Source organism: Microcaecilia unicolor, chromosome 1 (genome assembly GCF_901765095.1).
Source record: "Microcaecilia unicolor chromosome 1, aMicUni1.1, whole genome shotgun sequence".
NCBI lineage: Eukaryota > Metazoa > Chordata > Amphibia > Gymnophiona > Siphonopidae > Microcaecilia > Microcaecilia unicolor.
The window spans coordinates 15269012-15283759 of NC_044031.1; the positions used below are offsets into that span (position 1 = coordinate 15269012).

Consider the following 14748-nt stretch of genomic DNA (forward strand, 5'->3'; position numbering starts at 1 on the left):
AGAGAGAGAGAGCGCGCGGTTGCTGTACTGGCGGCTGAATTTGAACCGTTGGGGACACCGTAGAGCCTCGTGGTTTCACATTCAGCCAGTGCAGCAGAGTGGTAGGATCCGGCAAGGGAGCTTAGGATCCGGCGTGCAGCACTTGTCCTCTTGCTCCTGCATTTAGAGCATCGGCGAAGGAGAGAAAGGAGAGGTAAGGGCGGGAGGGAGAGGGGGGGACGAAAAGGGCAGGCTGAGAAAGGGATGAGGGAAAGCTGGAGGTGGCATGGGTGGGTGAAACATGTGAGTGCAGTACAGTGGCAGAATTTGGGGGAATCCACGTGGGGGGAGGAGGAGGTGGCTGGATGCACCGAGGAGGGATGTATTGGCAGCATTCACAAAGAGCTGTGGGGAGACTGTGAGTTAGAGTGGGTTTGGGTCGTCTATGATGCTGTGAGTACTGGGAAGGTTGAGAGAACTGTGGAGTGGGGGCCCACTCCCCTACGCACTCCATCACAGTTCTTTCAACCTCCCCAGTACTCACAGCATCATAGATGACCCAAACCAATTAGTTCTCTTTCTGAAATCCATCTTCCCCCAGCTCTCGCCAACATGATATCCTATTTGATGAGAGCGCTATGAAAGTGTCTGTGCTGGGGCAAGATGGATTTCAGCAAGCGAACTCACTGTATGTAATGGGGGGTAGATATGAGCGATGAGAGCTCTCTGTCTTTTTACTGGGGGGCCCGGGGGGGGGGAGGGTTCAGATTGTTAGGCTATGGTATGGAAGAATGAAGAAAGGAACCGGCAGAGGAGGTGGGGGTGCTGGAATGAAGGAAAAGAGAAATAAAGCTGGAGACAGAAAACTGATGGGGAGGGGTCATACTGGAGGCTGAGAATGCTGAGTGGGAGATAGCTTAGGTGGAGTCAGTCCTGGAGCATAGAAGAGCCAGGTGTTTGTTTGTTATTATTCTATTTATTGCATTTCCCACATTATCCCCCCTATTTGTAGGCTCAATTTGTTGGGGAATTCTCACAAAACATAGGTAAAATGTGCACAGTTATAACCTCACAACAAAGACATGAGGGAGGAATATGTCAGGAGCCTGAATTTAATGCATTCTGAGCACCTTGTTTCAGATGCAGGAGGTAATATGTCAACAGAATAAATCCACCTGGAATTTAATGCATTCTGAGCACCTCTGTCTGTTCCTAAGTGTGATTCTGGTTTGTGTTTCAGATGCTGGTGACGTTTGAGGACATCACTGTCTCTTTCTCCCAGGAGGAGTGGGAGTATTTAGATGAAGGGCAGAAGGAGCTTTACAGGGAGGTGATGAAGGTGAATTATGGAGAGTCTGATGTCTCTAGGTAAGGATTTCCTGTTTTTTCCCCTTGTTAAAATACCTTCTTTGGCAGAGTGACTGGCAGCGGGTGAGTCTCAGTGGTGGAAACCCAAGTGACTGATAATGAGTGATTGTGAGATAACCCACTCTATGTAGAATGCAAGCAAGCAAGAGGGAATCAATCAGCAAGACAACAGAGAAAGTCCAGGTGGACCATGGGTGAACCTGAGGGAGGATATGAGGTAGGAAGTTGAGGTATGCTGGGCTTATGGGCGGATGGGGGGCTGGAGGAGAAGGGAGAGAGAAGGAGACCCCCCTCCCCCCAGATGTTTGTTGGTGTGCTTGCTGCCTGCGCCATCAATAACCAGCTCGCAAAATTCAGTAAAATTTAACAACCGGCTCAAGCACACCACTGGGAACACCCAAATTCCACCTCTAGCACACCCCCAGGGCCGGTTCTTAGTAAGTGTGGGGCCCTGAGCAGACCACTTTGATGGGGCCCCATCCTAGCTCCACCCCACCGAGCTCCAGGGCTCCAGGGACCTCCCTCCAAGGTCCCCCTCCCTCCCAGCTTCAGGACCCTCTCTCCTCCAAGGCCCCCCTCCGTCCCTCCCTCCCAGCTCAAGGCTTCCCTCCGAGCTCCAGTTCCCCTCCCTCCGAATTTTAAAAGTCATCTTACCTCGTCGGGTTACAGCGGCAGGCAGCAGCAGTGAAAAGCGTGTGAGCTCGGCGCTTCAGGAGCCTTCTTTTCTGTCCGCTCTGGTCACGTCCTCATTTCCTGTTCAGGGGGCAGGACCAAAGCTGAGAGGGGGAAGGGAAGTCTCCTGAAGCGCTGAGCAGCTTGAACGTTTTTCATTGCTGCCGCCATAACCCAGACGAGGTAACTTAATGACTTTTAAATTCAGAGGGAGGGGACTGGAACTCGGGCGGTCGGGGGCGGAGTTCAAGCACACTTGAGCGCGAGGCCTAGGCGTCGCCCTCGCCCAAAGACCGGCCCTGCACACCCCCTTGAGATTTGGACACACGCTGCAGACAAACAGCGTAGGAAAACGTCTGAACAATAGGTTTCGGAAATACTGATTTGGATGTTTTTTGTGAGAAACTGTCCAATGCTCTTTGTCACTTTTTAGACATTTTTGTCTTTCGAAAATGAGCCCCAGAGTGCCTTTAAATGGGTTCCATGTTCAGAGTCTTGAATCAATCTCTATTTAGGGCATAATTCACATAAAACAATAAAAAATAAAAACAAGACTTGCACTGAGACATAAATCTAAGCTTCCTAGGTAAAAAATAGTAATTAATCAAAATAAAATGACAGCATTGTTGTCTAATTTTTTCGGTATATTAAAGCAAGAAGCCAGCAAAAGAATCGGTTGGGCCGCTGGATGACCCGAGGGGTAAAAGGGGCGATGCAAGGAAGACAAAGACGTAGCGGAGAGATTGAATGAATTCTTTGCTTCGGTCTTCACCGAAGAGAATTTGGGTGGGATACCCGGTGTCGGAAAATGGTATTTCAAGCGGACGAGTCGGAGAAACTTACTGACTTACACGGTAAACCTGGAGGACGTGATGGGGCAGTTCAGCAAACTGAAGAGTAGCAAATCTCCTGGACTGGATGGTATTCATCCTAGAGTACTGATAGAACTGAAAAATGAGCTTGTGGAGCTACTGTTAGTGATATGCAGTTTATCCTTAAAATCGAGCGTGGTCACCAAAGAATCTCGAAAAGTTGGCCAGGAAGTGGACGGCAGATATACAGAAACAGATTAGTATAGACGTATTAAGGAGCAGCTTGAGGCAGATCAGGGGACGGATTAGTAGCGCGGAATTGAGGGAATGCAAGGAAGAAGTATTTACAGGGCATACACTCATTGTCAAGATTATATCAAATGGGGTAGGGCGGAATCATCAGCTTGTGGTAGGTGTGGAGATCCCAATCATAACTATTATCATGCTATGTGGGCTTGTGCAGCGATATCCGCTTACTGGGAACAAATAGCGAAGTTCTTAGGCGAAATCCTGGGGCGGAGGGTGACATTGACACCGGGAAACGGCCCTTTTGGGGGTCGAATTTACTGAAGGGGAAAAGGTACCGTAGTCATAACCTGCTAATCTTTAAAGCATGTCTCGTGGGAAAAAAATGCATTTTAGTTAACTGGATACATTTAGAGGCACCATCGTTTTGGCAATGGCGCAACAGGTGGCATGCGTTGCTACTAATGGAGCTGCGAGATTCATATTATAAACCCAAAACACAGCGTAAATTCTACTTAATATGGGAATCATATATCAATGCTTTAGCCCCTAGGGCCCGAAGTTCCATCCTTAATCGACTGAGCTTGGACCCAGCGAAATTAGCTACAGGTTTTAGATAGTGAATAGGTCAATTTCCCTGGGCTATTGGAGATATGTAGCTGCCTGGAAGGGGGGTGGACAAAGGGGGGAGGGAGGTTACAGGGGGGAGGAATATTAGAGGGGTAAGGAAGGGCAGAAGGGGGGTTGCGGGGAGGGATATAGAGGTATGGATAAAAGAGAAATAGCTGGGAGTAGAGAGGGAGGAAGCTAAAGAGAAAAGTGATGGCTACCTCTATGTTGTGATTACAGTTGTTCATTTGTTTCCTGATGTATCTTGAACATAGCGTATGAATATTGTATTGTCTGTGATAGGTCATCAATAAAATTGTTTAAAACTAAAATCGAGCGTGGGTACCAGAAGATTGGAGGGTGGCCAATGTACACCGATTTTTTAAAAACGTTCCAGGGGAGATCCGGGAAATTATAGACCGGTGAGTCTGACGTCGGTGCCGGGGAAAATGGTAGAGGTTATTATTAAAAGCAAAATTACAGAGCACATCCGAGGACATGGATTACTGAGACCGAGTCAGCACAGCTTTTGTGTGGGGAAATCTTGCCTGACCAATTTACTTCAATTCTTTGAAGGAGTAAAGAAACATGTGGACAAAGGGGAACCGGTTGATATTGTGTATCTGGATTTTCAAAAGGCGTTTGACAAGGTACCTCATGAAAGGCTACAGAGGAAATTGGAGGGTCATGGGATAGGAGGAAATGTCCTATTGTGGATTAAAAACTGGCTGAAGGGCAGTATTCACAATGGAGAAGGGTAGTTAGTGGGGTTCCTCAGGGGTCTGTGCTAGGACCGCTGCTTTTTAATGTATTTATAAATGATTTAGAGATGGGAGTAACTATCGAGGTAATTAAATTGCTGATGACACAAAGTTATTCAAAGTCGCTAACTCGCAACAGGATTGTGAAAAATTACAGAAGGATCTTACAAGACTGGGAGACTAGGCAGCTAAATGGCAGATGACGTTAATGTGAGCAAGTGCAAGGTGATGTATGTGGGAAAAAAGAACCCGAATTATAGCTACGTCATGCAAGGTTCCACGTTAGGAGTTACGGACCAGAAAGGGATCTGGGTGTCGTTGTCGATAATACACCGAAACCTTCTGCTCAGTGTGCTGCTGCGGCTAGGAAAGCGAATAGACTGTTGGATATTATTAGGAAAAGTATGGAAAACAGGTGTGAGGATGTTATAATGCCGTTATATCGCTCCATGGTGTGACCGCACCTTGAGTATTGTGTTCAATTTTGGTCGCCGCATCTCAAGAAAGATATAGTAGAATTGGAAAAGGTGCAGCGAAGGGCGACTAAATGATAGCGGGGATGGGACGACTTCCCTATGAAGAAAGACTAAGGAGGCTAGGGCTTTTCAACTTGGAGAAGAAACGCTGAGGGGAGACATGATAGAGGCATATAAAATAATGAGTGGAGTGGAACAGGTGGATGTAAAGCATCTGTTCACGCTTTCCAAAAATACTAGGACTAGGGGCATGTGATGAAACTACAGTGTGGTAAATTTAAAAACAAATCGGAGAAAATGTTTCTTCACCCAACGCGTAATTAAACTCTGGAATTCGTTGCCAGAGAACGTGGTGAAGGCGGTTAGCTTGGCAGAGTTTAAAAAGGGGTTAGATTGTTTCCTAAAGGACAAATCCATAAACCGCTACTAATGGACTTGGGAAAAATCCACAATCCCAGGAATAACATGTATAGAATGTTTGTATGTTGGGAAGTTTGCCAGGTGCCCTTGGCCTGGATTGGCCGCTGTCGTGGACAGGATGCTGGGCTCGATGGATCCTTGGTCTTTTCCCTGTGTGGCATTAGTTATGTACTTATGTAATTTAAAACCAGGATGAAAATTGCACCAAAAAAATGCTAAAGTGGCTGTCGGAGATAAACCAACATAGATATGTAATGCCAGGCTCGTCCCAACAAAATCGCTAAAAAATGGGATAAAAAAACTCTTTAAAAATATATAATTTAAAAAGTAGAATCAGCATCAAAACGGGACACACACCGTACAAACCAGCCCAGCACCGGCCTTGGTTGAAGGTTGAGGAAGGTGTGTGATGATTTTCCTCGCGTTCCTGGGTGGTAGGTGTATCACGTCTGACATGTAGTCAGGGGCATCTCCGTGAATGATTTTATGAACTAGGGTACATATTTTGAACGTGATGCGTTCTTTAAGTGGGAGCCAGTGTAGCTTTACTCTTAGGGGTTTAGCACTTTCATATTTTGTTTTACCAAATATGAGTCTGGCTGCAGTGTTCTGGGCTGTCTGAAGTTTCTTGATTATTTGTTCTTTGCATCCAGCATAGAGTGCATTGCAGTAGTCCAGATGGCTGAGTACCATTGATTGTACCAGGTTGCGGAGGACGTTTCTTGGGAAGAAAGGTCTTAATCTTTTTAATTTCCACAGTGAGTAGATCATCTTCTTTGTTGTGTTTTTCGCATGGTTTTCAAGTGTTAGGTGTTTATCAATGGTAACTCCAAGGATTTTTAGGGTGTTTGAAATTGGAAGATTCAGTTTTGGTGTGTTAATGGTGGTGAATTTGTTCGTGTTGTGTGGAGAGGTGAGTATAAGTCATTGAGTTTTTTCTGCATTAAGTTTCAAACTGAAATGCATCTGCCCATGAGTGCATGATATGTAGACTTTGGTTGATGTCATTAGAAATTTCCTTTAAATCTTGTTTAAATGGGATGTACTACTACTACTTAACATTTCTAGAGCGCTACTAGGGTTACGCAGCGCTGTACAAATTAACAATAAGGACGGTCCCTGCTCGGAAGAGCTTACAATCTAAAGGACGAAATGTCAAGTTGGGGTAGATAAGTTTTCTGAGAGGAGGTGTAGATCGTTACGTCGTCTGCGTATATGTATGGATTGAGGTTTTGGTTTGATAGTAGTTTGGCCAAGGGTATCATCATTAAGTTGAATAAAGTCGGTGAGAGGGGGGTTCCCTGTGGTACTCCGCATTCAGGTATCCATGGGGCTGATGTGGTCAAATTAGATGTCACTTGGTATGATCGTGTGGTTAGGAACCCCTTGAACCAGTTGAGGACATTGCCTCCAATTCCGAAGTACTCGAGGATGTGTAGTAGTATTCCGTGATCGACCATGTCAAAGGCACTGGACATGTCAAATTGTAGAAGTAGTATGTTCTTGCCAGTTGCGCTCGTTTGTTTGAATTTTGTCATTAGAATTACTAGTACTGTTTCAGTGCTGTGGTTAGACCGAAATCCTGACTGGGGATCATGTAATATTGAGAATTTGTTTAGTTTGTAAGTTGTTTGGTTACTATCCCTTCCGTTGTTTTGGTTATTAAGGGAATGGATGCTACGGGTCTGTGGTTGGTTAGTTCACTAGCGCTTTTCTTTGCGTCTTTGGGTTTGGGGGTGAGAAGAATGTTTCCTTTCTCCTTCGGGAAGAGTCCATTTTGTAACATATAGTTGAAGTGGTTCGTTAGATCTGTTATGAATTGTTGAGGTGCAAATGACATTAGGTTGTTTGGGCATATGTCTAATTTGCAGTGAGATTTGGCAAATCTTTTGAGCGTTTGAGAGATGGAATCTTCCGATAATATCTCGAAGTTGGTCCAGGTTCTGTCTGCTGGGTATGCACCAGGGTCTGGGTCTAGACAGTCGAGGAGTTCGGCGTAGTCGATGGTGCTGACAGGTATTTTTAGTCGTAGTTGTACGATTTTCTCATTGAAGTATTTCGCGAGATTGTCTGCTTCTGGTGTATCTTTGTTGTTGGTTGTGACTGGTGTGATATCTAATAGCTTGTTCACGAGTTGGAAGAATTTGTGTGTGTCCTTGTAATTTGGTCCAATTACAGTTTTGTAATATAGTCTTTTGGTTTGTCTTATGGTATATTTATATTTTCTTTGAAGTTGTTTCCAGGCGTTGAGTGTAAGGTCATCTTTCTTTTTATACCACGCTCGTTCTAATCTTTTAACTTGTGTTTTTAGTTTTTTCAGTTCTTCATTGAACCATGGTGTTGAGCTCTTTCTGTGTGTGGTTCTGGTTTGACTTGGGGCAATGTTGTCTAGTATTGATCTACATCTATCGTCCCACTCTGGTAGGAATTGGATTGTGTCTGTCTTTATTGTCCATCTGTTGTGGTATATCTGTTGCCAGAATGTTACCGGGTCTATTTTACCTCTCGTGGAGTAGGTTTTTCGTTCTTGTTTGTTAATTGAATCTTTTGCCATTGGAGGGAGATGTGTGCTTTGTAGTGGTCTGACCACGGGGCTGGTGTCCATTTTGTGTCTATTAGTGTGAGGTTGGAGTCAGGATCGAATTTGTGTGATATGATATCTAGTGTGTGTCCTTTATTGTGAGTTGGTTGCATGTTAGGTCCGTGAAGATCCCATAATTGTTGGAACTTTTTACATTCTTGGGTGTTATTGAGGTAAGTTCTTTGAGGTGTAAATTGATATCTCCAATTATGATAAGGTTTGAGGTGGAGACACAAGTGTTCGAGATGAAGTCCATGAAGTGTGTTTGGGTATCTTGCCAGTTTCCTGGCGGTCTGTAGAGTATGATTGCGTTGAGGTGTTCTTGCAGGTTTGGGTGATTGATTCTGACCGAGGCGATTTCGAGTTGTGGCAGAATGGATTCAGCTATGGTTGAGATGGTGAACTCGGATTTGTATATTATAGCTAATCCTCCTCCTTTTTTCCCGTTCCTTGTCCAGTGGGTGATTTTGTATCCTGGTGGGCATAAAACTAAAATTATTGGGTCTTTAAAGTTGTGGATCCAGGTTTCAGTGATGAATAGGAGGTCGAGATTGTCTGTGGTGATCCAGTCTGTTATGGTCTCTGTTTTGTTTACTACCGATCTGGCGTTTACGTATCCCATTTAGATTGAGTAATAAGGTTTGGTTTGGGACATGGATGTGTTGATTTTTATTAATTGCCTGTTTTCTTGGTGTCTAGTTTTATTGTGACCTTTGTTACCTTTCTGTTGGTTGTTTCCGTATGTATTTGTTTTTCCTTTTAGTTGGTTGTTGCTCTTTTGGTCTGGTGAGTTGTGGATGAGTTGTTTGTAGGGTTTGTGTGCTGTGGGTTGAATGCTGTTTATGTTGGGAGTGGTCCATGCGTGGTAAATTAGTGGTAGGAAGTAGATTATCATGAGCAGTTTGTTGGTGTTCATCTTGGCTATGGTTCGTGTTGTTTGGTTGTGCTTAAGGGTATTGGTGAATATGAATTTGTTTAAGCATCAAGCAGTATTAGCATTAGGCATTGCCAACATCAGCAGTGTGAACATTAAGCCGTGATTAAATGTAGTTTCAGGTGGTGTACACACTTATCAGTCTTAGCCTCAAGCGGTATCAACATTAAGCATTGTCCGTGTCGGGCTGTTTCAATACCAGGTGGTATCAGCATTAAGCTATATCGTTATTAAGCAGTATCGGTCTGGGTTAGCATTAAATGGTTAGGTCTGTAAACATTTGAACATTCAAGGAAGTCTTTCAACATGTTACAAGATATATATAAAGCTTTTAAAGTCTGTGAGTGTTTAAGCTTTTAACGGAGTTCTATCAACATGTTGTGAGCATATAAGCATTTGAAGCGTGTGGTGGGGATTTTAAATCATTTAAGAAGTGTCTGCGACAAGCAGTAACATCGCTTGGCAGTGACAATATTAAGCTATATCCGTATTAAGCAGTGACAATATTTAAAGACATTGAATAGATTAAGTCCTGTAAAGCTTTTAAAGGTAATCTTTCAACTTATTGCAAGGTATATATAAAACGTTTATATTCTATAGAGCATCTACGCATTTGAAGGAAGACCTTCACATTTGGGCGTATGGTGGAAATTTCTGAGACATTTAAAGAGTCTTCATGCTGCAGACTACTTAGCTGGTTTTCCACGCTGTGATCACGCTTTACTGATAAGGAATTAGCCAATTGCCACAAAGTGTGCATGTGAACACAAGAGGAGAGGAGGATACAATGTAGGAAATTGCCATTTATGTATACATAAAAAAAAAAAACAATATTACAGGAAAATCCATATATGATCACAAGTTAGTTTAGGAGAAATCACATGATTTTTACTGGTTGCGCCTACACCTAAGTCCGATGTCTCTCGTATTCCAGCCCCTAGGGCTGAAGTGTCCTCTCCTCCTAGGGGGAAGGGACCGAGAGTGACTGTACAGTGCATATCAGCCTCTCACTGCCTAACACATACATTTCCCTGATTAAAGTTGTGGCACCATATCTTCATTTTCCTCTTTTAGTTCTACGGGGCTTTAATATTGGAATAGATCCTTCTGTGGATAGGAAGGGTGGAGGGGCCTTGTTGATTTTAGAACCCCTCGGGGCCTTCAGTACTTATGAGTGATCAGCTGCGGTTGCTCATGAAACACCTGAAGCGTCTTGCACATTCAGTTGTTCTCGAACTTTGTTTCCTTGGGTTTGAGATTGAGGCCTAATCGTCAGCTGCATAAGGCATTTTTTTTATATGGAAAGAATATTTTGATGTGTTGGAGACAGGCTGCTTGGAGGAATGAACTTGTCAACCTAACGAAGATGAAGAGACTGGATGTCTTTTCAACAAATTTGTCCCCAGTGTGGGATCGTTTGCCACACCGTTCTCATAGCTACTTGCTGAACCAATAACTTGAAGTATGGACTTTAGGGAAGGTTTTGGTCTGTTGTTATTGCAGATCTTGCAGTGAATGTGTGTGTGGGGGGGAAGAGGGGGGGGGGAATGAAACTTGAAAAATTACCACGCTATACTGTTATGTCTCTTCTTACAGATATTGTTGTTCTTGCCATTGTGTAGTTCTAATGAAGATATTACAAAAATAAATATCAACTTGAATATGATCATATATTCTACCTGCATCTCTGGTAATGATCAGCAGTGGGGGGGGGGGGGGGGGGGGGGGGGGACAGATTTATGAAGAGTTATTGTATTACTGAACTGATGTAATTGTTCTACAATATTCTACAATGCTCTTTTATATATTTTTATTTTTTTTTTAGAAAAAGATGATCCCAGAAACAGTAATACAAAGACACATGACTGGAAGCTCATTGAGAAGTCTAAAGGGGAAAAGATGTTATCAGAAAGAGAGAAAGAGGAGACTCCTTCCTGCTCTGACTGGGGAAAAAAGGGAAAAAAATCAAAATAAACAAAAGCATTCAACAGGAGGATCAGATCTGTGTGAAAACAGTACCAGTGATATCATACAGACAGGGGAAAAGCAGACAAACCAGATGAGAGAGCAAAGGTGTTTCTGTGATATTTGTGAGATATTCCGCAGCAATCATTTAATTCCGAAATCACATCCTAGATCTGATACAGAAAATAGACCATCTACATGTACGAACTATGCGAAAAACGTCCGTCAAAAGAGAGAACTAAAAGAACAACAGAAAAAGTGCATAAAAGAGACACTTTCTACATCTGAGTGTGGGAAAGATTTCAGTAGGAAGGAAGAGCTGGTGTATACAAGTAAAGAATATGGGAATAGCTTTACCAATGGAGAAAACATTACAAAACACCAGAAAAACAACACTGATGAGAGATAATCTTCATATCCTGATTGTGACAAAAGCTTCAATCAGAAAGAAAACTTCATAAGAAATGCAAAATTCCATGTAGGAGAGACACTAGTTTCCAGTACTGAATGTGATAAAAGCTTCACTGCCACAGGGAAACTCACCATCCACCAGAGAATCCATTCAGGATTAAAACGATTTCTATGCACTGACTGTGGCAAAAGCTTTAGGTTGAAGTATAACATGTTGATGCACCAGAGAATCCACACAAGAGTGAAGCCTTTTGCATGTTCTGAGTGTGATAAACGTTTCACTGACAGGGGAACATTCCAAAGGCACTGTAGAATCCACACGGGACAGAAACCTTTTCACTGCACTGAGTGTAATAAAAGCTTCAGTCTGAAGGCAACCTTCACAATACACCAGAGAATCCACACAGGAATGAAATCTTTTAACTGTGCCGAGTGTAATAAAAGCTTCACTCAGAAGGCACGTCTTACAAGACACCAGAAAGTCCACACCAGAATAAAACCGTTTAACTGTACTGAGTGTAATAAAAGCTTCAGGCAGAAGACAAACCTCACAGTACACCAGAGAATCCACGCAGGAATCAAACCTTTTCACTGCACTGAGTGTAATAAAAGCTTCAGTCGGAAGGTAAACCTCACAACACACCAGAGAAGCCACACAGGAATGAAACCCTTTAACTGTACTGAGTGTAATAAAAGGTTCAGTCTGAAGGTAAACCTCACAACACATCAGAGAATCCACACAGGAATGAAACCCTTTAACTGCATTGAGTGTAATAAAAGCTTCAGTCTGAAGGCAACCCTCACAACACACCAGAGAATCCACACAGGAATGAAACCCTTTAACTGTACTGAGTGTAATAAAAGCTTCAGTCAGACGGCACACCTCAAAACACACCAGAGAATCCACACAGGGATGAAACCCTTTAACTGCATTGAGTGTAATAAAAGCTTCAGTCTGAAGGCAACCCTCAAAACACACCAGAGAATCCACACAGGGATGAAACCTTTTCACTGCACTGAGTGTAATAAAAGCTTCAGGCAGAAGGCAAACCTCACAGTACACCAGAGAATCCACACAGGAATCAAACCTTTTCACTGCACTGAGTGTAATAAAAGCTTCAGTCAGAAGGCAACCCTCAAAATACACCAGAGACTCCACACAGGAATGAAACCCTTTAACTGTACTGAGTGTAATAAAAGCTTCAGTCAGACGGCACACCTCAAAACACACCAGAGAATCCACACAGGGATGAAACCCTTTAACTGCATTGAATGTAATAAAAGCTTCAGTCTCACAAGACACCAGGGAGTCCACATAGGAATGATACCATTTAACTGTACTAAGTGTAGTAAAAGCTTCAGTCAGAAGGCAACCCTCAAAAAACACCAGAGAATCCACACAGGAATGAAACCCTTTAACTGTACTGAGTGTAATAAAAGCTGTAGGCACAAGGGACACCTCAGTCAATACCAGAGAGTCCACACAAGAGTGAAACCATTGTCCTGAGTGTGGTAAAAGCTTCACTGAGAAGGGAATGCTCCAAAAACACTGGAGAATCCACAGAGGAATGAACCCTTTTAACTGTACTGAGTGTAATAACAGCTTCAGTCAGACGGCACACCTCACAAGACACCAGAGAATGCACATGGGAGAGAAGCCATTTACATGTTCTGAGTGTGGTAAATGTTTCACTGACAAGGGATAACTGACAAGGCACCATAGACTTCACACGAGAGTGTAGCCATTTACAAGTACCGAGTGTGATAAAAGCTTCACTGAGAAGGGAACAATCAGAAGACACTGGAGAATCCAAATAGGAATGAAAACCATTTAGCTGTACTGTGTGTAATAAAAGCTGACTGTGGCAAAAGTTTCAGGTTGAAGAAATACATGATAATGCACCAGAGAATCCAGACAAGCCATTTGCATGTACTTTGCTAAAAGCTACACTGAGAAGGGAGCACTCACAAGACACTGGAAAATCCACACTGGTATGAAACCATTTACCTCCGAGTGTAGTAAAAACTCCAGTCAGAAGGTACACCTAAAAAAAACACCAGAGAAGCCACATAGGTGTGAATCCATTTATATGTACTGAGTGCAATAAAAGCTTCAGTTAGAAGGCAAACCTCAGAAAGCACCGAAGAATCCGCACAGGAAGGCATATATAAATATCTATTAGTGGAGAAAGAAATAACTATAAAGCAGAAATTGGGGAGTGAGAAAATCAGTAATGACTATTATAAGAGACTTCCTGTACTATCAAATAACTTTGTTATTGTAGACTGGCCTCGTAAAGATCTTCAAAAACTAGATGTTTGAATGAGAAAACTCCTCCATGCCTACGAGGTCTTCTATAAGAATTTCTGCATCTGAGATTGTAAATTCTTAGATCTAAAAGAGAGATTGGTATTATAGAATTCTGTTACATTGAGTTGGGAAGGTCACTCAGGTAAAGTAATTCTTTTGTTATTTATGACCTTGCCGATTTCTGTTCCCAGAAATTTCTTTGTGAAATTAAGATCAAGCATCGTATGTTATGTCTGGTATAAGAAAAGACCCCTTGTCAAATCCCATCTACTTTTGACACCTAAGCAGCTTGGCGGTTTGGGCCTACCAGATCTGCCATGGTATTCTTGGTCTGCCTGTTTAAAAGCACTTCATTGTTGGATAAATCCCTTTGCTCAGTCGCATTGGGTCCGATTGGAGGAGTCTCTAACCTCCTCTTATAACCTTTTAGCTTATCTTTTTGCCAACACACATAATTGGTCTCCATTGTTATGCCATCACCCCTTTATTTCTTCTGTTCGTCTTAGCTGGAGGAAGGTTTGCTCTCTGAAATCTATTTCACCTGCCTTGACTCCCCTTATGCTTCCCCTGCCTAACTCTCATATAAGGACTTTGTTCTTACCTAGTGATCTAGCTAATTTTCCTTTGGCCAAGTTATTCCTGCATGGTAATCTATGGACTATATTTGAAATTTTCTGCACATTCCAAGTGATGCTTTCGCTCTTTCAGTATTTCCAAATTCGCCATTTCATTTCCACCACTGTTCCTATTGAATGCATTACTCGTTGATTGTAATTTTTTTGACGAGGTTCTCGTTCAACATCGTTCTCTACAAAATTTTATTTCACACTTTTTTTCTGACTCTTTGACCTGCCGTTTTCACTATATGGACCTTTGGGAAAAGCTGGTGGGAAAACAATCTGTTGAGAAATTCTGGACTCTAGTATGGTACTTAAGTGGCAAGTTCAGTCCTCTCCTTTATGCTGGAGGGGATGCCCCACCCAGGGAGATATGGTACATATGTGGTGGACATGTTCATTCTCAGACAGTTGTTGCTTATTGGCAAAGTTTGCATTGCACAGAAATGGAAAGATCCAGCATTGCCCTCAAAACATTTCTGATTAGATAAACATAGTAAATGGCGGCAGCTAAAGACCTGTATGGTCCATCCAGTCTGCCCAACAAGATAAACTCATTTTACATGGTGTGCGATACTATATATGT

At 42.9% G+C, this 14748-nt stretch overlaps 3 protein-coding genes across 4 annotated transcripts in view; all 3 read left to right on the forward strand.

Moving 5' to 3' along the window:
- LOC115477517 overlaps positions 1–14748 on the forward strand; it is an 881049-nt gene that overhangs the window by 591025 nt on the left and 275276 nt on the right.
- The window catches only part of LOC115463183 (gastrula zinc finger protein XlCGF7.1-like), a 227596-nt gene that overhangs the window by 54512 nt on the left and 158336 nt on the right, over positions 1–14748 (forward strand). The gene's annotated exons all lie outside the window — the stretch shown is intronic.
- Positions 10918–12741, forward strand: LOC115459991 (gastrula zinc finger protein XlCGF26.1-like). Its single transcript, XM_030189855.1, has 2 exons — positions 10918–11155; positions 11306–12741. Exons 1-2 carry the CDS (start codon positions 10918–10920, stop codon positions 12739–12741), a joined length of 1674 nt encoding a protein of 557 aa, XP_030045715.1.